Source organism: Chiloscyllium punctatum, chromosome 39 (assembly GCF_047496795.1).
Source record: "Chiloscyllium punctatum isolate Juve2018m chromosome 39, sChiPun1.3, whole genome shotgun sequence".
In the NCBI taxonomy this organism is placed as follows: Eukaryota; Metazoa; Chordata; class Chondrichthyes; order Orectolobiformes; family Hemiscylliidae; genus Chiloscyllium; species Chiloscyllium punctatum.
In genome coordinates this window covers 31,274,532-31,297,083 of record NC_092777.1, presented here as the reverse complement: position 1 = coordinate 31,297,083, position 22,552 = coordinate 31,274,532, and the positions used below count along the sequence as shown (strand labels likewise).

The following is a 22,552-nucleotide window of genomic DNA, read 5'->3' as shown; positions in this document are numbered from 1 at the left end:
TTCTACTTACTGGAGATCAGATGTTGTGTTCTCTTTCTCTCTGCCATGTGCCACTGCCAATTTGCCAAGGCATGGTCCTGATTTTGTGATTTGGCATAAATAATGTCTTTGGATTTCTTCTCATAAACCTGCAGTTCCTGAGGTGTGGCTTCAACAGGAAAATGTTCTGAGATCGCATTGGCCAACTGAACAACAGAGAAATAGAAAGTTAAGTGGATAACCATTATGCAATTTAGCACTGGGCCAAGCAATAATTTGTGGAGAATGGATCAGATGCCCGTCATGTCTGGGATCTAGGCTCAAATCGTCAAAGAATGAAAGCCTCTCTGGAAGTAAAAAGGTAACATTCAGAATTTATAGGCAGGAAATGGTCAGCTGAATGTTACCTTTTCACTCAAATTCATGAATAAGCACAGATAATGGATAACCAGATGTCCACATTCCCACCTGCCCACTTATTCCCAACTGCCCTCCTACCCACCCACATTTAAAGATTCCCTTCTATACTTTTCCCCAAGCAGACATCTGTTCATGTGTCCGCCCACCAATTTGTCCACTATTGGTCATGTCATGAATTTAAAAGGCTAATTGGAGAAAGAAAACCAGAAAATGACTTTATAAACACATTAGCTGATTCTTGTCTAGGTGATCTTGCAGACCATGTATTTAAGGTTACTTATCTTTTTCCATTTGGGAACCATGCGGTGCTTTACTAAGCTTAGGGAAAAGAGTAGCTGTCTAACATCCCAACCAGATAAGCTGTTTTTCAGAATGTTTGTTGTGAGGTTAATATTAGCCAGGCCATCATTTTTTTTAAATATCCAGGTGAGGTGATAAATGGGGGTTTTAATTTAATGTCACTACTGATATATGGCACCTAAACTGAATTGTCAGCTTGTTTTATCTGCTCAAACCTCTAGAATGATGCTCAAAATCACAAGCTTCTGGTACAGAGGCCAAAGTACTAGCAATTGCAATAAAGTTATTATAATTTTGATGATAAGTTGATATATAAATGGCAGCATTACTGAGGCTATCTGTCTGGTTATAGTATAAACTCAACATTGTCACAATGTGCTTGGAGCTTTACTTTCCATCTAAACTGTTTTGATAAAGATATAAAATATATTATAATCATTATAATGTAATTATTACATTTGGAATTTGGATTTTTAAGTTGAAGTAAAATAGATGTACAGTTTCAGTTGTGTGAAGGTAATTTTTCTAAGACATCAGAAAGTCATTTGGAATATCAAACCGAAGACAAGTGGGCCCTGCAGGGTTCAGTGTTGGGGTTCAGTGATCTGGATGAAGGGACTGGACGCATTCTGGTGAAGTTTGCTGATGGTACGAAGTTAGGTGGACAAGCAGGTAGTACAGGGGAGGTGGGGAGGCTGCAGAAAGATTTAGACAGTTTAGAAGACTGGTCCAGAAAATGGCTGATGAAATTCAACATTAGCAAATGCAAATGATTGCACGTTGGAAAAAAGAATACAGGCATGGACTATTTTCTAAATCGTGAGAAAATTCATAAAGCCAAAGTACAAAGGGATCTGGGAGTGCTAGTCCATGTTTCTCTAAAGGTTAACTTGCAGGTTGAGTCCGTGATTAAGAAGCGAATGTAATGTTGTCATTTATCTCAAGAGGGTTGAAATATAAAATTTATAAAGCTATAGTTAGGCCCCATTTAGAATATGGTATCCAATTATGTGCCTCACACCTTAGGAAGGACATACTGTCGCTGGAGTGTGTCCAGCAGAGATTCACACGGATGATGCCTGGAATGGTAGGCCTAACATATGATTAACGATTGGGATTGTATTCATTAGAGTTTAGTAAGTTGAAGGGTGAACTAATAGAAACTTACAAGATAATGCATGGCTTAGAAAGGGTGGATACTGGGAAGTTGTTTCTGTTAAGTGGGGAGACTAGAACCCGTGGGCGCAGCCTTAGACTTAAAGAAGGTCAATTTAGAATGGAAATGTGGAGACATTTCTTCAGCCAGAGAGTGGTAGGCCTGTGGAATTCATTGCCATGGAGCACAGTGGAGGCTGGACTTTAAATGTCTTCAAGGTAGAGATTGATAAATTCATGATCTCACAAGGAATTAACGGCTAAGGGAAGTGCGTGGGTAAGTGGAGTTGAAATGCCCATCAGCCATGATTAAATGACAGACTGGACTCAGTGGGCTGAATGGCCTTATTTCCACTCCTATGTCTTATGGTCTAAGAAGGCATATGACTTAATTTAAATGCTTAGCAGGATACCTGTTATGCTAACTGATGGAGTGTTTACAAAGTTGAACTAGAATGATGTACAGAAAGAAAGAGACCAAGGATGACTGTTTTTGAATTCAGTTTAGAATCAGAAGAACAATTTCATCCTAGCAAAAGGGTTTTAGTTTTGAGAGTTTGTGTAGACGCTCTCAAGCTGTCAGAACTGAAAGAGGTTTTGATTATCAGAACTGGAAAAAAGTTTCCAGGCCATCAAACTAGCAAGTGCCAGCAAAGTAAGAGATTACAGAGTTAAGATAGTTGTGACTCTTCTCTGGAATCAAGTATTTATAAAATATATTGCTGATAATGTTAAGAATTTTCTAAAAATTATAAATAGAGATCTTTGTTTTCTTCCCCCATTTTTGCAATAAACCTTTGTTCTTTCGCTAAAGAACATTAGCATCTTCGTTCAGTATTCAGTGACTAACCATCACAGCACCAACTGCAAAAAATAAACTTATGATCTATCAAGCTAGATTTCACTCTGGGATCTGACTTGTCTAATATTATCATTAGGTGGGATCTTAACATTGTCTTGGCAGTGTTTGTTGGAACAATCTAGAGGAGGCTTTATATTAAATCTAACCCTGATTGTACCTTGGCGTGTTTGATGTACACAACATAGAGAGTGCCTTACTTTGTATCAATTCTTTATTGTACTTGTTCTGGGTGTGTTTGATGGAATGCTTGATGGAACTTTACTCAATATTCAAGTTGTATCTTATCCAGGCATACTTAATGCTAAGTCTAGTTGCTTCAAATTGAAATGTGTTATTTCAATACATTGATAATAATGTGGTTGTAAAAGTAACAGCACGTTTATAAACAAGTAACAAAAGTAAGAGCACAGCAAGTAATTTGGAAAATTAAATTAGGATTCTCTACAAGCTCCAACCTCACTGTCCACCATCCCATACAGCTTATTTCAACACCAAAGTTCGTAAATCAGTCTTTCCTGGTGACCAAATAGAGGGATATGGGCCAAGTGCTGGCAAATGAGACTAGATTAATTTTGGATATCAGGGTGGCATGGACGATTTGGACTGAAGGGTCTGTTTCTGTGCTGGACATCTCTGTGACTCAATGACCCACTTTTTCAACTGTTCCAATTTCAAATTCAAATGTTAAGCCTTCTTTTAGAACTTTATTTGTTCAATGTGGTCCTCAAGATTTATAAATGAGCCAATTTAGATAAACCATATCCCATGTTCTTATGACTATTTGTATGTTTTAGTTCATATCAGAAATAATACTTTGCTTGTACTCTACCTCAGAAAGTCCTCTTGCAAGCAATTCCTGCCTAAAATTTGCCATGGTTCCAAGGATGCTGTGAGGCAGTACTCTCCCCTCTGTGTCAAAGCGAGGACCCCCGGAACCTGTAGGTTTAAGATGTGATGATATACACTGTTAGCAACAGTTGATTGTTGCTAGGTATTACCCAGAGGAAAGCTTTGAAGGTTAAAATAATTCACAGTATTCAATATGTTCACACCCCTGAGATACCAAGCATGATCACATTGCAAAGTCAAAACATCACATAAAGGGTTGTTCTTCCCAAACAGGAAAATATAAGGCTTAGCAACCACGAGGCCTGTATACTTTGATTGCAAATTTTTTTCCTTCTACATTAAAAGCTTCAATTTCATGTTGGATTGTTTTGCCATCAGCGTAACATATTTTATGTAACATCAGTGAATATTGGCAAACTATTCAGTCTTGTGAATCTTTGCAGCCACATCCAATCATACTCTGACCTCACATCCAGCAGTACAGTTTTGGGTGCAGTCCTGGACAACCTTTCTTGATCTATCCCTGGGGCACTATCTTAATTGTTCTGCCCCTAGCTGTTCATCGCCATAGGCTTTTTCATGTCCGAGCAGAGAACTGTATGTATCATGAACACGTCAGTGCAATTTGACAACCGCACAATCCTGATGAGTTGGTAATCATTATCCAATGATATGACACTTCCAGGACTACATCATTCCTGAGACTGGGTGCAGAAGAATGTACTTACTATCTGAGCCATGTGAAGTACACACAATTGCTGGATAGACTGTAGACTTTCATGCTCCATCAGCAGCCAAAAGCTGAAGATTGTCCAAGAAATCCAATTGAAGATTTAGCATTCACATTATCTAGGATATGTTAAAAAAAATTCCACGTACAACATTTTTCTCTTACACTCCAAATATGTCAGTATGGAAGGACTTAATTGGAACAAGATTTTAAAAAACATGCACAAAGATCGTCAAGCTTAAATTTTATGGATATGAAGACAGAATTAATGAGAATGATGAAGAAATTTACTAATTTCTCAGAAAGCCTTCATTACGTCAAAATCAATCTACTTCACAGCAGAAATACGATGAATACTTACCACTTAAGTCTGAAGCTCAGAGAATGGTTTGTGTCAGCAAATATAAGTGGTGGATAGAGAAGGCCAATGAAATTTGTGTGATTGATGGTGGAGTGCACTAAAAGACAAGCTCTGCCAGTCCACAAGCCATGTCAAAAGTGTAAATGGCTTATTTAAAACAGTCAATTTGATTTTCATCATTATTAATTACAACAAAAAAGAATTTCACCAGGTTTTTTCTAATAAAGTCAAAAATATCTTGTTTATTTAAAACAGACTTATTCTTTAGATAAGTGTCAAAACTAATTATCAACTAAACTTCAATGCAGAATTAAACTATAAGCCCCTAAATCTGAACACACACACACACATTTTGATTCTGAGATAAAACAAGACACTGCTCGAATAAAGTATTATAGATGGGATTAAATCAGGACTAAAAGTGCCCTTGTGGATCAAATGTCTAAACTAAAAAGGTAGAATGAGTTGACTTCTCATTGTGCATTTGGTTTCGTACTAATGTAATTAAGTTGCAGACAGATGCAAGATCCTCTGTTTGGGCCCATAGGCTCTTGGATTGAATGAACAGTTCAGCTAATCTGAGATACTGATTTCTGGAAGTTTCTCTGATTCCCTGAGAATATTTCACTGAGATATCTCTTCTGCCGGTTTTCTTCTAAAGCTTATAATTTACTCCCCCTGGGGCATTGGGGTGGGGGGGGCTGCTGGTGGGGATGTTTTTCCTCCTGCTAGTTTTCTTCTGACTCCTAACTCTGTGGCAATACACAAACTAAGCTATTGCTGGGTGATTGCATCATAGATCCTAGGATTTCTGTTCAGGTTGGTTTGACAAGCTATTAAGACTGTAAAAGCAATCTCTTTTTAAGAGCTCTGGGTTGTCTTCTTTTCCAAAATAATTTGCTTTTTCAGTAAATGGCAAATAACCCCCCTTGATGCTTGACTTTTTCCAAGAAATCACATTAAATCCCTCTTCAACCCTAATGTACAAATTCTCATAATCCATACGTTTATATGAAAAATACAAAATCTAATTCTAGTAAACCTGCTTGACATACACAGCTTCTTCCAGGTCACTAAAACCAATTATGAATCTTAAACAAATGGCTTGTCCCGTGACTCCAAGCTGAAGTCAGCAATACAGTTCTCAAAGATAATTTGCTATCTGAGACCAAGTGGAAGGAGCACTCTCAAGACTTCTCAAGTCAAAGTTGAATTGAAATATTGGATAAAACAATCCAAAGAATCCCTCAAAAGCTTGAGAAATCAAAGTTGGGAATGCTGACAACCATGCTGAAACACGAAAGGAGATCAAAATGAGAAATAATAAGACATGCAGTCTGGACAACGCATCAGCACAGCTTTATAGAGCTTACAGTTATGAGCTTCTACTCAAATTCTCAGTCTTTTATGTAAAAGATTAAGCAGAAGAGGTGCTACCTGCTGAACTCCAAAATGCATCATTTTTTCACTTTTCAAGAAACAGTTAAGTTGATTTTTGGGAATTATTAAAGCATATCCCTTCTTTCCACAATGTGGAAGATTCTCACATTGATCATTTTGAAATGTATCTTAATCAGCCAAAACATCCTTCCAAAGACCCAATGTGGTTTCTGGTCATCTAGAGGAATTACAGACATGATGTCTGTCACTTGACAAAAGTTTCTGAATAAACAATGGTTTTTACTTATCATAGGAACTTCATGAACTGTAGCTCTTTGGAAAGTCCAGGAAGTAACATGTCCAATAAAATTTGTTACCTTCCGGTGCCTCTTGCATGATGGTCCAATAGCATCTGTCCTTTGTAGTGAATTGGATGCTAAGCCCTTGCATATCCAGATGGACATCAAGCAAGGACGTGTGACTGCATCAACTCACTTCACCTCAGCCTGTTCATGACCAACCGCCAAAATGGGACATGGTTGAGTTTTGACTCAATGGAAAGCTTTTCAACATCAACAAACTGAGAGCCAACAATAAAGCAACTCTCCATTAAATCCATGACTTATAAAATATCAAATACTGTGCAGCTGCAGTCTACACTGTGTAATCTTATCTGTTAATCAATCTTCTACCCATACTGATATATTACCCCTACTTCATGAGCCCTTATCTTGTGTTATTAATCTTCTGAGTGGCATACCATGAAATGCCTTTTGGAAATGTAAGCATACTCCATCTATTGGTTGTCCTTTATCTATCCAAACCTTAATTGAGCAAAAGGCTTTAAATTTGTCAACATAATTTACTTTTCATAAAAACATGTTAATTTTGTCCGATCATAGTATGATTTTTCTAAATGCATTGTGGAAGATTTCCCTGAGTTATAAATTCCAATACTTTCTCTATTACTTACATCAGACTAATTGGCTTATTGTTTCCTATTTCCTTTCTCCTTCCTTTCTAGAATAGCAGTATTACAGTTGTTTCCTTTCCATTTGCAGGAAACTTGATAAAATCTAGGCAATTTTGAAAAATCATAAGTGCAGTCATCTATTTTAGAACCGTAGGACATAGACCATCATATCCTGGGAATTTATTAGATTTTAGATTTTTTTAGATTTATTAAATCTTCAGTACTTTTCCTCTACTATTTTTTATTACGTAGGTTCTTCACTCATAAGCTCCTAAATTAACTTCTATTTCTGATATTTTCTGATTTCTCCTGTGAAGTCAGATATAAAGTATTTGTTCAATTTCTCTGCCAGTTACTCATTTCCCAAGATAGCTTCTCCTAACTGTGTCTTTAAAGGAACTGATGTTTACTTTAGTTATTCTCCTTTAAGGGTACCTGTAAAAGCTCTTAAAATCTGTGTTTATATTTCTGGCTAGTTTGCTCTTGGTCCATGTTTTCTTTCTCTTATTGGTCAACGTTTAGTGTTCACTTGCTTGTTTCTAAAAGACTTCCAATCCTCAATCTTGCTCCTATTCTTTGCAACAATATAAATCTCTTTTCAATTTAACATTACCTTTAACCTCCTTAGTAAGTCATGGATTGATCTTTTTTGTTCAGATTTTCTTTTTGAATGGAAGGCATTTTGTTGAACATTTTGAATTATTCATTTAAATATTTGCCATTGTAATTTTTCAGTTTTAACCTTTGGTCTATGTACACAAACAATATTAGTCAGCTCTTCCTTCATACCTATATGATCAGTTCTGCTTTAGATTCACCATTTTATTGTGATTGAAATATGTAATTTTCAAACTTAATTTGGAATTCAGTTGTTTCATGCTCACTATTTCTTACTGAATCATTTCCTTTGAGATTACTAATTAACCCTGCTGCATTGCACAATATTAAATCTAAAATCGGTTTATTCCTAGTCAGTTCCATAGCCTATTGCTCTACAGCTTATAATTCCAGGAAACTAGCATGAAAAATATTCTACAAACTCCACCTTTAAACCATCTTCAACAATTTGACTTGTCCAACATTTTGAAGATTAAAGTCTCTGACAATTATTACATCACAATTGTTAAAAACTCCCATAATATCTTATTTAATACTTTGTCCAAAAGTATATTGACTATTGGGAGTTGTATAAACTACTTCCAGCAGTATTTCCTAATCTTTGCTATTTCCAATATCTCCTCATACTGATAGGACTTTCTGATCTTCGGAATCAAAATCCTTTCTTTCTGTTTTTATATCATTCTTTACCTTCGAGGTTCTACTTTTAATTCAGATTCTATACTCCCAACACAAACAGGTAAACATTCACACTTTATATAGAATATGCCCACACATACTGACTCATTCCCTACACACAGAGATGTAAACTTCTCCCACATACAGATAGTAATGCAGAAAGATGCATACACACACACAAACATACTTCTCACACACAGGTGTATATATTTGCACTTCTCCCAGCTGGACACAGATACATACATATTTTAACATGCCAAATCACTTCACCATTACAAAGCCTTTGAATGAAAAGTAGGGAGAATATAGGGAAGGAGCAGGGGATCTTACTTCATTTCATGAACAATTACTAACCTGAATAGTCCATGGTTTTCAGTTCATCCGTAGATGAAGCAGCTTTGGCTATAATACGTTTCACTTCCCTTTCTTTCCTTGGTTTTGGCTTTCGAATCACCAATCTGCTGGTGATAGGTATTGTCTTTAAGGGCATCCGAGGAGCATGCAGCTACGAGGAACACAAAGGAACAACAAATTTAATAGTCTGTTACAGTTAGTCACAATTCCAACTAGGTAAAGTTTTAGCTTTTTGATCTGGCAATTTCCACACTGTATGTAATCTAATCTAATCTAATCTAATTTCCTATTTTATTGACTTCAACAAAACATGTACTATTAAGTTTTCCACTAATACCTCATTTTCTTATAACACGGGATTGCACGAGAATGAAACTACAGCATTATAACAGAACCGACTGTGTCTTACAAGTGCATGAGGGTATCAGAACAGAGTGCAGAACAGCTGCAAAAAATGTGCAGAGAGAGAGAGATCAATATTAACATTTGAGAGGTCCATTCGAAAGTATGATAATAGCAGGGAAGAAGCTGTTCTTCAATCTATTCATACATGTGTTCAAACTTTTATATTTTTTGCCCAACAGAAGAGGGTGGATGAGAGTATTGGCAGGGTGGGCAGGGTCTTTAATTATGTTGGTTGCTCACCTGAGGCAGTGGGAAGTACAATGAAGTCAATGGAAGGAACACTGTTTTGCATGATGTACTGGGCTGTGTTCACTTTCTGTAGCTTCTTGTGGTCTTGACTACTGCGTTGACATGGGTGGATCAGGACTAACAAGTGATCATCACACAACTGATGCAGATGGGGCATTCCCTCCACTCTGCTTCCTGAAGTCAATGGCCAGCTCCTTTGTTTTGCTGACATTGATGGAGAGATTTTTGTCTTACATCATGCTGCTAAACACTCAATCTCTTTCCTGTACTCTGTGTAATTGTTGTTTGAGATTTGACCTACAACAGTGGTGTCATCAGCAGACTTGTACTCATGCAATGTGCTTTAGTATTATGAAGATAAAGCTAAAATTTAACATATCAGAGACATGGTGGCCATGGTGAGATATAGCTAGGTTGCACTTTTGATGCTGTTGCTCAGAGTATTAAACTTTGAGATACCCGTTGGTGAAAGAGAAGATCGGAAGCCGATGTTTAGCAGTTTTAGATTTATTCATGGAGTGAAATATTACATGTCTACAACTCTAACTGTACTTTCACACCAGCCAGCACATTTATCTTTGTTGTATTTTGAGTGAAATCAAATAAACAAAATAACTAAACAATAATCATGATGGGTGGAAAAGATGCACTCCAGTTTCATTGTCAGCACTTTAAAGCACTATTATAACAAAAATCATGAACAGAGTAAACTTATGAAATTGAATTAACATATAAATTTCCAGGACTGACGATGTACTTCAGCTCCTGTGGGACCCACTGGTCACAGAAAGCCCCAAATATACCAATGACCATTGTATGCTACTTATACAAGGACATCAGGCCTGGACCCAGTAGTAAGTGTTTCTTAAAGGTGCACTGCAATGAAAATCAGATTTCTTATTGTGACGATGCTACTCCTTTCACAAAGTTATGCTATCCTTGGCATTTTTCCCAGACAGGTTGTAAAAGCAGTGATTCTGAAAAATCTAGGTTTGAAGGATTTTAAGGCCAATTTGATTAGAGCTAACATATACTGCCTCATGCCTCAGGCAAAGGGCTTTCAAGTTTAAAAACAAAACACTTGTGCAATGAAAGGGGAGCAGCCAGTTCTCCCAGGTCAGCTTTTCTTTGGTTCGGTTTGACTTTAGCAGTCTGGCTGTTCACTGAAAGCAGGTAAAAACAATGACTGCAGATGCTGGAAACCAGATTCTGGATTAGTGGTGCAGGAAGAGCACAGCAGTTCAGGCAGCATCTGAGGAGCAGCAAAATCAGGCAGGCAGTTTTGAGGCTGCTGGTCCAAGGAACAGCTCCATTGAAGAAGGTGTTCCATGCTGGAATCTCTCCGTCATCTCTCTCTCTCTCTCTCTCTCTCTCTCTCTCTCCCCTGTACAATCCTGTGTTTGGTTTTACCTTTTTTGCCAAGGTGCTTATGGGGATTGTTGCAGAAATTTGAAACAGCATCATTACATTTGGATAGTCTGTTGGGTTTTCAGATAGATTAAGTTATTCTCAATTATGTTGTCTTTTGTTTGTGTTTCGTTCGGTAATCTTGCAAATATATTCTGTTTTGTTTAAAAGTAAGTGGTTGGGCCAGTTACATCCCTCCAGGAATGTCCACTTTACACCTGTTTGAAACAACTAGCAAAGTTAAGGTTCAGGCTGCTTTCTTGAAATGTTTTGAGGGGTTCTAGCCTGGTTCATAACATTACGGAGCCTTATCAAATTTAATTTAAAACAATGTTCCTAGGGCTGATGATGTGGTCGTGGAAGGCTTCAAGTATACTAACAGACCTGTGCTCACTCTTCAAAGATGCCCAGATGTGAATGTAACCACGAAAGAGAGGAAGGCAGTTGGATCTAACAACCTCTAACATGGCCCATTGAGCTGTTCATGGCCAAGCCCAGAAATATACGTTTCTCTTCATTGATATTTTTATTCAAAAGTCGCTTAAACAGACATTATAACATAAATTATAATATGTTTGTGTTTTTTTAAAGAAATTAATTTAACATTTTGTGAGGAGATAATACACTCTAAGGGAAGGTGATGACCTAGTGGTATTATCACTGAACTGTTAATCCAGAGACTCAGGTAATGTTCTGGAGACCCTGGTTTGAATCCCACCATGGCAGATGGTGGAATTTGATTTCAATAAATATCTGGAATTAAGAATCAAATGACTACTATAAATCCATTGCCAATAGTTGGAAAAACCCATCTGGTTCACTAACGCCCTTTAGGGAAGAAAACTGCCATTCTTATCTGGTCTGGCCGATATGTGACTCCAGACCCACAGCAATGTGGTTGGCTCTCAACTGCCCTCTGGGCAATTAGGGATGGGCAATAAATGCTGCCTAGCCAGTGACATCTTAATCCTGTTATAGAATTTAAAAAATACTCTAAAATCCGACCCCGCCACCACCACCCCTAACCCCTCCATCCCCGCCCCCAACCACCGCCCTGCACTGTGTGGCCAAACGTCAAGAACACTTAGCTAAAGTGCTGAAGAAGTAATTACACAATCAATTCTCTCAATCTGAATATATGTAACCTTAAAAAAAGGAGAAAAAAAACAATTTGCAAGCACCTCACTGACTACACTTATATAGGTAAGTGCAGTCCTCCCAGTCAAATGATAGAATAGAGATATTAGAGAAACAGACTGTGGTCTTCCTTGTCAAAGGTGGCATACAGTTTAAGAAAAATTGAAGAAGGATAATTTATCTTTGTCACAATCACAAATAATGTTTTATGTGACATTGATAAAGGGACTTTCATTAACTGTGACAGGAATAGAAATCTGATTACAAGTGATCAAACTTGGAATTCTGAGAAAGGTGTACACAAATATGGGTGATTACACATGTACCTGGATTTTGGAAAGGAAAAAAGGAGATTGGAGACATGTCAGGGCAGTAGTTTGCAAGGATAGAGTAGTGAGGTATTTGAGGAGGTGGGTGATAATAAGATTTGAAGGAGAAGAAAACAGTTAACAATATCAGCTAACATGGGCCAGGAAATACAGTTGGATCATTCGCTATTTGGTCAGAATAGGGTCTTTGGAACAAGAAAAATCTTGTGGACAAGACAAGTTTGAGGAGAGGCGGAGAAGGAAAGAAGGAATAGGAGAAACTAGAACAAGGAAAAGTTGAGTGGACATTTTGCCATTTGTCCTGAGCAAGGGAGAGAATCAGCAGAGATAGCTGATTGGTCTCAAATCCTTGTAACAAAAGAAGTGTACAATGACCCTTGAATCTGTTAGAGATGAGGGTGAAAGAGACAGGTGACAGGGATTTCAGAAGACATCCTATAGTGAAGAAGCAGTGACCTTATAGAGATTTAAAAATAATGAGGGGTATAGATAGGGTTAATAGATAAGTGTCTTTTCCCCTAGGGTGGGAGATTTCAAGACCAGTGGTCATATTTTTAAGGTGACAGGAGAGAGATTTAAAAAGGCAGGAACACTTTTTTTTACACAAAGGTTGGTTCGAGTGTGGAATGAACTTCCTGAGGAAGTGGAGGATGAGGGCACAATTACAACATTTAAAAGACACTTCGATAAGTACATGACTAGGAAAGGTTTGGAGGGATATCGGTCCAACGCAGGCAGGTGGGACTAGTTTAGTTTGGGATGATGTTTGGCATGGACTGGTTGGACCAAAGTGTCTGTTTCTGTACTGTATGACACTAAGAGAAGCCAGACGATATCTTTGCAATTCACAATGATCTGGAAAAATGTGCAGCTATGGCAGAAGATAGTGTAATTTAATAGTATTTTACATAGTCCAGCCAGAACTGCAATTGAATTGTCAAGTCAGTAATTTACCATAGACACTCAAGTCTGCACTCATCCAGGCAAGTGAAGAGTGTTTAACCATGCTTTGAATTCCTGTGTCTCAATGGTTAGAGATGAAGATTATTTCATTCTGTCTTGTTTGATATGGCCATGAAAGATTAATAATTTTTGACTAAACAATTACATTGTATTTCCTTAATTGTCGTCAAAGCACGATACTTATTCATCATACAATTAACTCAGCTTGTAACCCAACCCTTATTTGAAAGGGAGAAACACCTGCTATACTTAATTCCATATCACAGAATGAGAACTTGTAGCCTTTCAAAGTTAAATAAGCAAGTTTACATCATTAAATACTTATCAAGTACCTGCCATTTGTCACTTTCAGAGGAAAGTTGAAGGTGCTTACTATGTGAAGAGGGGAAAAGTAAAATAACAGCTGTGTTCTGCATTAGACTAATTTTATCTGTAGTATTTTAGAAAGTGAGAAACAGTTATAATTTGCTAAATGTATTCTTTGTATTAGAGTTAAGATCTGCAATGGTGTGTGGTTAGTTTTCTGACTCTATAATTCTTTTGGACATATATCACTCAAGACAATATACTTTCTGAATGTCTAAGTATACTTCACTAACTAGATTTTTACACATTGATTTTCATTTTGCATTTTTACTTTATACACTGTTTTGCTTTTTTTAAAAGTACAAATTGTATCTCCTTAATTCAACACACTCTGGGTTGGCAGCCTCTGTGGTCTAGTATCCACATTATATCTGGCTTTCCAAAATACCAGCAGTGTTTTGTGTCCTTCTCTTCAAAATGTTTTTCTTGTTGCACCAGTGCAAATCTTTCAGTAAGCTTATGTGGATTGATTTCCAAGTGATTTTCATCCTCTATAAACAGCAACATAAGCGGCCCATGTAAAGTCATTGTTTAGGTCATTAGGGCAGGTGTCCAGTCTGTATTCTCAGAAAGCAGAATGGTCATGAGCAGCATGAAGACTGCAACACTGACAAGGCAGCTGAAAGTCTACTTGCATGTAAGGAGATCATCCGTATTTTCCAAAATAAATGCACATTTTATAGAGTCATAGAGATATACAGCAAGGAAACAGACCCTTTGGTCCAACTCGTCCATGCCAAATAAATATCCTAAATGAATTTAGTCCCACTTGCTAGCACTTGGCCCATATCCCTCTAAGACCTTCCTGTTCACCTACCAATCCAGATGCCTTTTAAATGTTGTAATTGTATCAGCCTCCACCACTTCCTCTGGCAGCTCATTCCAAACATGCACCACCCTTTGTATGAAAATGTTGCCCCCTTAGAACCCTTTTAAATATTTCTCCTTTCACCCTAAATCTATGTCCTTTAGTTCTGGACTCCCCCACCCAAGGGAAGTGACTTTGTCTCTTTATCCCATTCATGCTCCTCATGATTTTATAAACTTCTATCAATTCACCCCTCATGTTGCACAGTAGTTTTTAAATATGTTTAAAAACTCTTGTGCTGACCATGACATTGACCTCCTAGGGGGCAGTAACACCTCCAATCCATTAAAGGCTGAGAAGCACACTCCCAAGCAGGCGGCCTCAAAAAGCTAACTGTCACTGATAAGATGGCTGATTTAAACTCTTACCAATTTAAACAACTTGAAGAAGATGGACTCAGGGTGTCAGTCATGAGGACATGACAGTGTACATCCTCCTACCTGAACTAATGAGTAAAGAAAATATTGTGAATGATAAAAAAAGTAACAAACCATGATGAAGTGGATGCCTCACAAAGAATTGACATCATGGTGAACCAATCAAAAGGTAATAGCAAATAATGTTATTAAGGTGATTGTTTTCTTTCAAAGTAATAAGCAGGAATTGAGCACATGGAACTTAGTCAATTTGAGATTGACGATGAACTCTTCATGCACTAACAAGCTAATTAGAGTTCAGTATGTATCTGAACATACCCAGGGAGTAATGGCTTTCAAGGGTTAATAAGGCCTGCCTCATGTGTAAAAAGACAGAAGGACAACTTCAGTCAATGCAACATGGGACAGTACCCATGTCTGATGCAAATTATGATCCACTGAGTCTTCTGCTTTATTAAGTATTAATTTCATTCTACTTGCTTTGGTAAACTCAAGAAAACTTGTGAAATGATACCTGGAATAGGTATTGTAATTAATCAAGACTAGTAAACTTCAGGTTGGCTCTCTCACACTTAATTTATAATTATAATTCTCATAGATTAGATTAGATTCCCTACAGTGTGGAAACAGGCCCTTCGGGCCAACCAGTCCACACCGACCCTCCAAAGAGTAACCCCCCCAGGCCCATTTCCCTTTGACTAATGAACCTAACACCATTGGGCAATTTAGTATGGCCAATTCACCTGATCTGCACATCTTTGGACTGTGGGAGGAAACCGGAGCACCCGGAGGAAACCCATGCAGACACGGGGAGAATGTGCATACTCCACACAGACAGTCGCCTCAGGCTGGAATTGAACCTAGAACCCTGGTGCTGTGAGGCAGCAGTGCTAACCACTGAGCCTGTGAGGTCTTGTAATGAAAGTGAATCCAAAAATCTTGTACCTTGATAATTTTTCCACTTTGATGTTTGGATGCCAGTGTTGTCGTTGTACTAAAACAGCTTGGCGTGAACCTTTGCTGCATTTAGTGCTTTCAACTCTTTCTTTATCATGTGGAATGAATTAAATTTTCTAAAGATTAGCTTCCATGGTGGTGCAATTTGCAAAAGAAGAGGGAAACATTCCCTTAGCTTTTCTAGCTGAAGATAAAAAGCATGAGCCTAGTCTGTTGTAATCACATGCTTGCTTCCACCAACATTTGAGGATGTAGGTTTGCTCGCTGAGCTGGAAGGTGCTGAGCTGGAAGGTTCATTTTCAGACGTTTTGTCACGATCATCAGTAAGCCATTGGTGGTATAGACCATTGGTGGTATGGCCCACTTTCTATTTATGTGTTTATGTTTTCTTGGGTTAGTGATGACATTTCCTGTTCCTTTTCTCAGGGGGTGGTAAATGGGATCCAAGTCCCATTAATCAAGACTAGTAAACTTCAGGTTGGCTCTCTCACACTTAATTTATAATTATAATTCTCATAGATTAGATTAGATTCCCTACAGTGTGGAAACAGGCCCTTCGGCCCAACCAGTCCACACCGACCCTCCAAAGAGTAACCCCCCCAGGCCCATTTCCCTTTGACTAATGAACCTTTGACTAATGTTGATTGATAGAGTTCCGGTTGGAATGCCATGCTTCTAGGAATTCTCATGTGTGTCTCTGTTTGGCTTGTCCTAGGATGGATGTGTTGTCCCAGTTGAAGTGGTATCTTTCCTCATCTGTATGTAAGGATACTAGTGAGTGTGGGTCATGTCTTTTTTGTGGCTAGTTGTTCACGTATCCTGGTGGTTAGTTTTCTGTTGTTGTCCAATGCAGAGTTTGTCACAATTCTTGCAAGGTATTTGGGACAACACATCCATCCTAGGACAAGCCAAACAGAGACATGCATGAGAATTCCTAGAAGCACGGTATTCCAATCGAAACTCCATCAACAAACACATTGACTTGGATCCCATTTACCACCCCCGAGAAAAAGAACAGGAAATGACATTACCACAGGAAATGACTTCACCAAGCCAGGAAACCTAAACACATAAAGAGAAAGCAGGCCGTACCATCAGTGCTTCATCCGGAGGCTCACTAATTATGTTACCTAGTGTGGTGATGAAACATCTGAAAACGAACCTTCTAGCTCAGCAAGCAAAGCTACATCCAACATCTCAACCTGAACTACAAATCTTCTCAACTTGCTACCAACATTTGAGTTTGGGAGTGCTCAAAGTCGAGGTAATGCAGAGGAAGCTCAGGCTTCTGTAATGCAAATTCAACAACAATTGCGCATGTGGATTCTACTGTGCAAAATGGAATGAAAGATGCCACTGCAGTCCAACAAACTTATTTCCACAGGAATAGCCAAAATCATATCCAAACACAATTACTAAAATTATAGAAATGGAATGTTTCTCTGTACCTGAGTCAGATCTTCTGGTTTTATTGCCAAGGCCATGATGTCTTCTCCATTCAATACATCTTCCTTTTGTGGCTCTTCTTTAATGGGGATTATCTCCTCAATTTCTTTCTTATTTTCCTTCTTTTTCTCTGCTGAACAACACAATCATTCACAGAACTTTGTAGGGCAAACCTTAATTAATAAATTTTGCAAATGCACTTTTTGCTCAGCTTTGTGGAGAAAACAAAACAGGTCAAAAATATGTAGCACAAAAAAAATCCCAAGGTGCTTCACAGAAACACTATAAAACAAATTATGACACTGAACTACAAAACGATATATTAGGTGAGATGACCAAAGGCTTTGTCAAAGAGGTGAGTGTTGTGATTGTAATGAGGTCAGCCAGTTGGAAATCATAGAATATGAGTTCTCTGATTGGAGCTGTTAATCTGATCCAATAAGGGAGCCCTAGCTGAAATATAAAAAAGGGGAGTGTCAAAGATACTGACACTCTAGTACCTGACACGAAATGAGGCAGTACTAAAGTCAAGGGTTCATAATGTGTAAATAAAGCGTGACTTGGTGACTTACTGGCCTCTGCAGAGTTATTTCAGTTGAGCTTAAAGGAGAAAAGTGAAGTAGAGATGTATAATGGAAATTCCAGGATTTAGAGCCTCGGCATTTGTTGGCACAAGCATCCCTGGAGACTTGATTAAAATCAGGACTGAACAAAACATTGGAATTGGTTGCCTTTACTTGTCCCATCATTCACTCTCAGGACAGATACAACACAGATTAGGTACAGGCTCCTCTACACTGATCTATCAAGCACTTTGAAGTGGGTTAGAGCGCAGGTTCTAAACAGCATAAAGCTCTCATCATAATGTCTTGTGAAACTTTGAGCACATGGAGTACAAAAAGAAACTCCACAAGGGATATAAAAATCAACACAAAATCTTTACAAATACATTAAGAAAAAGAGGGTGATCAGGAGCAATATGGATCTCTTGGTAAGTGGTATTGTCAATGGAAACAAAGAAAATGTTTGCATATTTTGTATCGATATTTACATGAGGAGGTGGCAGAAGACTGAACATTTCAAGCAAACAAAAATCAAATCAACAAAATTAACAAAAATAAGATAATATAATGGAAAAGGAATGCTACTTCTCCCCAATAGCAGATGGTTTCCATCTCCAGATTTTACTGAACATGATCTGTCTGTATTCGTCTAAAGCTCAATCGATTCTGAAACTGTTCCAATAGATTTCAAGATTTCACCTTTCTCTTTGCTTTTTAATAAAGGCAAGAAAGAGAAACAGATAATTTATAGACCTCATAACAAGACATTCCTAGAATATCATTAGAATATATGTTTGTGGTTTTATGGAAGTCCTCCTTGCTAACGCCTGGTAGCTTGCCCCAAATTAGGAGAGCTGTCTCACAAGTTGTGAAGTTACAACCTGACTTTGTAGGTTTGGTATGATTCCATGTCTGTGATTATGTCCTAGACATCACCATTACCATCCCTGGAATATCCTGTCCGAATGGCAAGGCAGACATATCACACTTAACATAATGAAACGTTAACAATGGTATGACAGGAATTTTGTAGAACAAAGTATGACACTAGACCACAAAAGAAGTGTTATGTTGGATAATCAAATGCTTTGTTAAGGGGGTGGTTTGACGAGGAAAGTAAGTTGGAAAGGTGGAGAAGTATATGGAGAGAATTCTAGAGTCCGAGGCTAAGGCAACTGAAGGCACATTCACTAATGGTGTAGCAGTTATGATTAGGAATTGCAGTTGTGGGAAGATGGCTATTTACAGATTGTTAGCTGAAGTTGTAGCTCGTGGAATTGAAGGCTAATTATTGACCTGAGGAAATTGTTCTAATGGAGGAGTTGATATGTTGGGATGATAGGCAGGTATTGTGGTGATTGGTGGTGTATAATATGGCAATTTGGGGCCTTACAAAAACTTAGAAAACCCAACAGGTCATTTCCTGGGACTTGATGCCCAAGAAGATGATGGAAACATAAATGATCAGTTATTTCAAAAGTTCACTGGTGGGCACTTGACAGAAATAAACCTGCAGGATTACGGAGATGGAGTGGGACCGACTGAATTGCTCTGCAGAGAGCTAGCATAGATTTGGTGGGCTGAATTGGTGGTCATTCAGTAACTCTTATTCTGTGACCATATTTGAATTTGCCCACACAAAGAAGTAAGAAGTATGATGGAAATTACAAGGAAATTTAGATAGATTAAATATATGAATAAAACTGTGAGAGCTGGGTTTCAATAGAGGCACATGTGATAACCTAAAAAGGATAAAACATTTCTAAATGGTAAAAAAGTTAGAAATGCTGAATATCCAAAGAGACATATGGACTCATTTACACAATCATTAAAATGTCACAAATAGTGACCTCTTTCATCACACATCCTTGAATGTGTTATCATCTCCAAATATGTCCCAATTTTGGAATGTGTGTTTGGACCTTCCAATGAGGTTATCACCCTAGCAAATGTACCAAACCAAATTTTGTCAAAAGTCACAAAGGAAATCCTGTGACTGCCAAGTATACACTTTCCCTCCTTTGTTCTTCTCAACCGGTTTTCAGCCTTTGATATGATTAATCCTCTCGTAGGAGGTCTCCAGCGTCGTCGAACTGGTTTCTAGACCCACGCCACCTGCAGAGGGTCTTCACATTCCAGGGACATGCCACATCAGTCAGGTGGAACTGGAAGGTGCCAGGTAAGGCCCCATGGACTGGTGTACCTAGTGCTGGAGCATCCTCCATGCCTCACTCCGGTGGCATGGACAGAAAGAATCCCCCGCCTCCCCCTCACTCGTACCTGGTGAGCTCCGCACGCTGGTGTCTTTCCGGGAAGCTTTCGCTGGAGCCCGTGTCCCCATCGTCTCAAACCAAAGCCCGAGGGCTGACACAGCACAGAAGAGCGCGGCCCGTCACCGGGAACAACCCACCCCCAAGCACGGCCGCTGTCTCCAGGCAACCGACACTTCCGCCATCTCCTCAGCAACCAGACAAGCACAGGCGCACCACGGCCTGGTCACAGAGAGTTAGAGGTTCATTGCAGACACTGAGGGGAATTTAGTCTGGACTATTACAAAGAGAGTAGGGTTATTATCGGGGGATACTCAGTTATTTCACAGCGGGAGTCAGAAGAAATGAGGTTTTATTAATGGAGACGGGTTAGACTGGGTTAGCAGGGACAGGGGAGTGGGGATTAGAATGGGTTAGCAGGGACAGGGGAGTGGGGATTAGAATGGGTTAATGGGGACAGGGGAGTGGGGATTAGAATGGGTTAATGGGGACAGGGGAGTGGGGATTAGAATGGGTTAGTGGGGACAGGGGAGTGGGGATTAGATTGGGTTAGCAGAGACAGGGGAGTGGGGATTAGATTGGGTTAGCAGAGACAGGGGAATGGGGATTAGACTGGGTTAGCAGAGACGGGAGTGGGGATTAGAATGGGTTAGTGGGGACAGGGGAGTGGGGATTAGACTGGGTTAGCAGAGACAGGGAAGTGGGGATTAGACTGGGTTAGTGGGGACAGCGGAGTGGGGATTAGACTGGGTTAGCAGGGAGAGCGGAGTTGGGATTAGACTGGGTTAGCAGGGACAGGGAAGTGGGGATTAGACTGGGTTAGCAGGGACAGGGGAGTGGGAATTAGCTTGAGTTAGCAGAGACAGGGGAGTGGGTATTAGACTGGGTTAGCAGGGACAGGGGAGTGGGGATTAGACTGGGTTAGTAGAGACAGGGGAGTGGGTATTAGACTGGGTTAGCAGGGACAAGGGAATGGCAATTAGACTGGGTTAGCGGGAACAGGGGAGTGGGGATTAGACTGGGTTAGCAGAGACGGGGAGTGGGGATTAGACTGGGTCAGCGGGGACGGGGATTGGGGATTAGACTGGGTCAGTGGGTACAGGGGAGTGGGGATTAGACTGGGTCAGCGGGGATGGGGGAGTGGGATTAGACTGGGTCAGCGGGGACGGGGGAGTGGGGAGTAGGCTGGGACAGGGGAATGGGGATTAGACTGGGTCAGCGGAGACGGGGAGTGGGGATTAGACTGGGGCAGCGGGGACAGTGGAGTGGGGTGTATTCTGTGTTAACTGGGACAGGGGAGTCAGGATTCAGTCTAGATTATTACAAACAGTGAGTCATTTAGACTAGTTTATTGAGAGAGAGGGAGAGAGAATGGTACAGAATGAAGCCTTTTGGCCCATCAAGTCTGCACTGGTTTTCTGGAATAGAATAGAATATCCTTTTATTGTCACATTTACTCCAGTACAGAAGTACAGGAATACAGCAAAAGGTATTTACAATGGCTGCCTCTAATAGCGCCATCTTAGGTACAAGTACCTCAATACAAATCTCACACAAAAGAGGAATAAAAGGAAATGTAATAACATTATTTACAGCATCTAAAAATTATGTTAGAAATAAGATATTTATAGCATGTTTACTGTCCAGTAAAGAATTTGAAATCAACAATATATTGTTGCAGCTCAGTGAGCACGTCGTCTGTTTGTAACAGGCCCCAGTTCAACAACTGTCCCGCTCCACTCAAAGCCTCCAGTCCACTCTGCACTGACACTCAGCTGCACCTAAGTAAGTTGAGCTACTCCAATGACTTGGTGAAATTCCTCTTCATTATCCCATAATTCTGAATATTGCTTTTTAAAAAATAATCATCTCATGCTGTTTTGAATGCCTCAATCAATCTGGCTATCTGCATAATTCCAGGCACTGTGTTCCAGACCTGAACTACTCACTGTGTGAAAAAGGTTTTCTCACAATTGCTTCTTTTGGGAATTTCCTTTTCATTCTTGAGCAATGTCAGAAACCATTTGTGCTCTGCCTTCAGTAAAACCCTTCAGGAAAACCTCCTCCTAGCCTTTATCTTCATGAAAGCTATCCCAATTTCACCAACCAACCTTCATGTCTGAAGTTTCTGATCTTTGAACCATTCTTGTAAAATTCTTCTGCACACTCTGAAATATGTTTGCATCCTTCCTAGTGTGGGATACTAGAAGTGTATACAATACTCCAGCTGAGGTCCAACTATTGTGTTACACAAGTTCATAATAAACTCCTTGCTCCTGTACTCCATGCCTCTATTAATGGATCTGACATGGAGGTGCCAGTGTTGGACTGGGGTGGACGAAGTTAAAAATCACACAATACTAGGTTACAGTCAAAAATCACACAACACCAGTTTATAGTTCAACAGGTTTAATTGGAAGCACACTAGCTTTCGGAGCGCCACTCCTTCATAAGATCATGATCACAGCTAAAGTAGTCCAGTGTCACAGAGATCTGATACGTTAAACAATTTTAGATTAAATCTTTCATTTTTTAAAATTGGATATGCTGGTTTCT

At 39.3% G+C, this 22,552-nt stretch overlaps 1 protein-coding gene across 1 annotated transcript in view; it reads right to left on the bottom strand.

Annotated features, from left to right (window-relative positions):
* mycbpap (mycbp associated protein) overlaps positions 1-20,221 on the bottom strand; it is a 93,105-nt gene extending 72,884 nt beyond the window's left edge. The window contains exons 1-5 of the mRNA XM_072558381.1: positions 20,007-20,221; positions 17,166-17,293; positions 8,660-8,810; positions 3,546-3,652; positions 11-185 (exon numbers count right to left, since the gene is read on the bottom strand). Of these exons, the coding sequence (XP_072414482.1) occupies positions 11-185; positions 3,546-3,652; positions 8,660-8,810; positions 17,166-17,293; positions 20,007-20,067 (622 nt within the window). The 5' untranslated portion in view covers positions 20,068-20,221. The remainder of the gene's footprint in view (positions 1-10; positions 186-3,545; positions 3,653-8,659; positions 8,811-17,165; positions 17,294-20,006) is intronic.
* Positions 20,222-22,552: the final 2,331 nt, after the last annotated feature.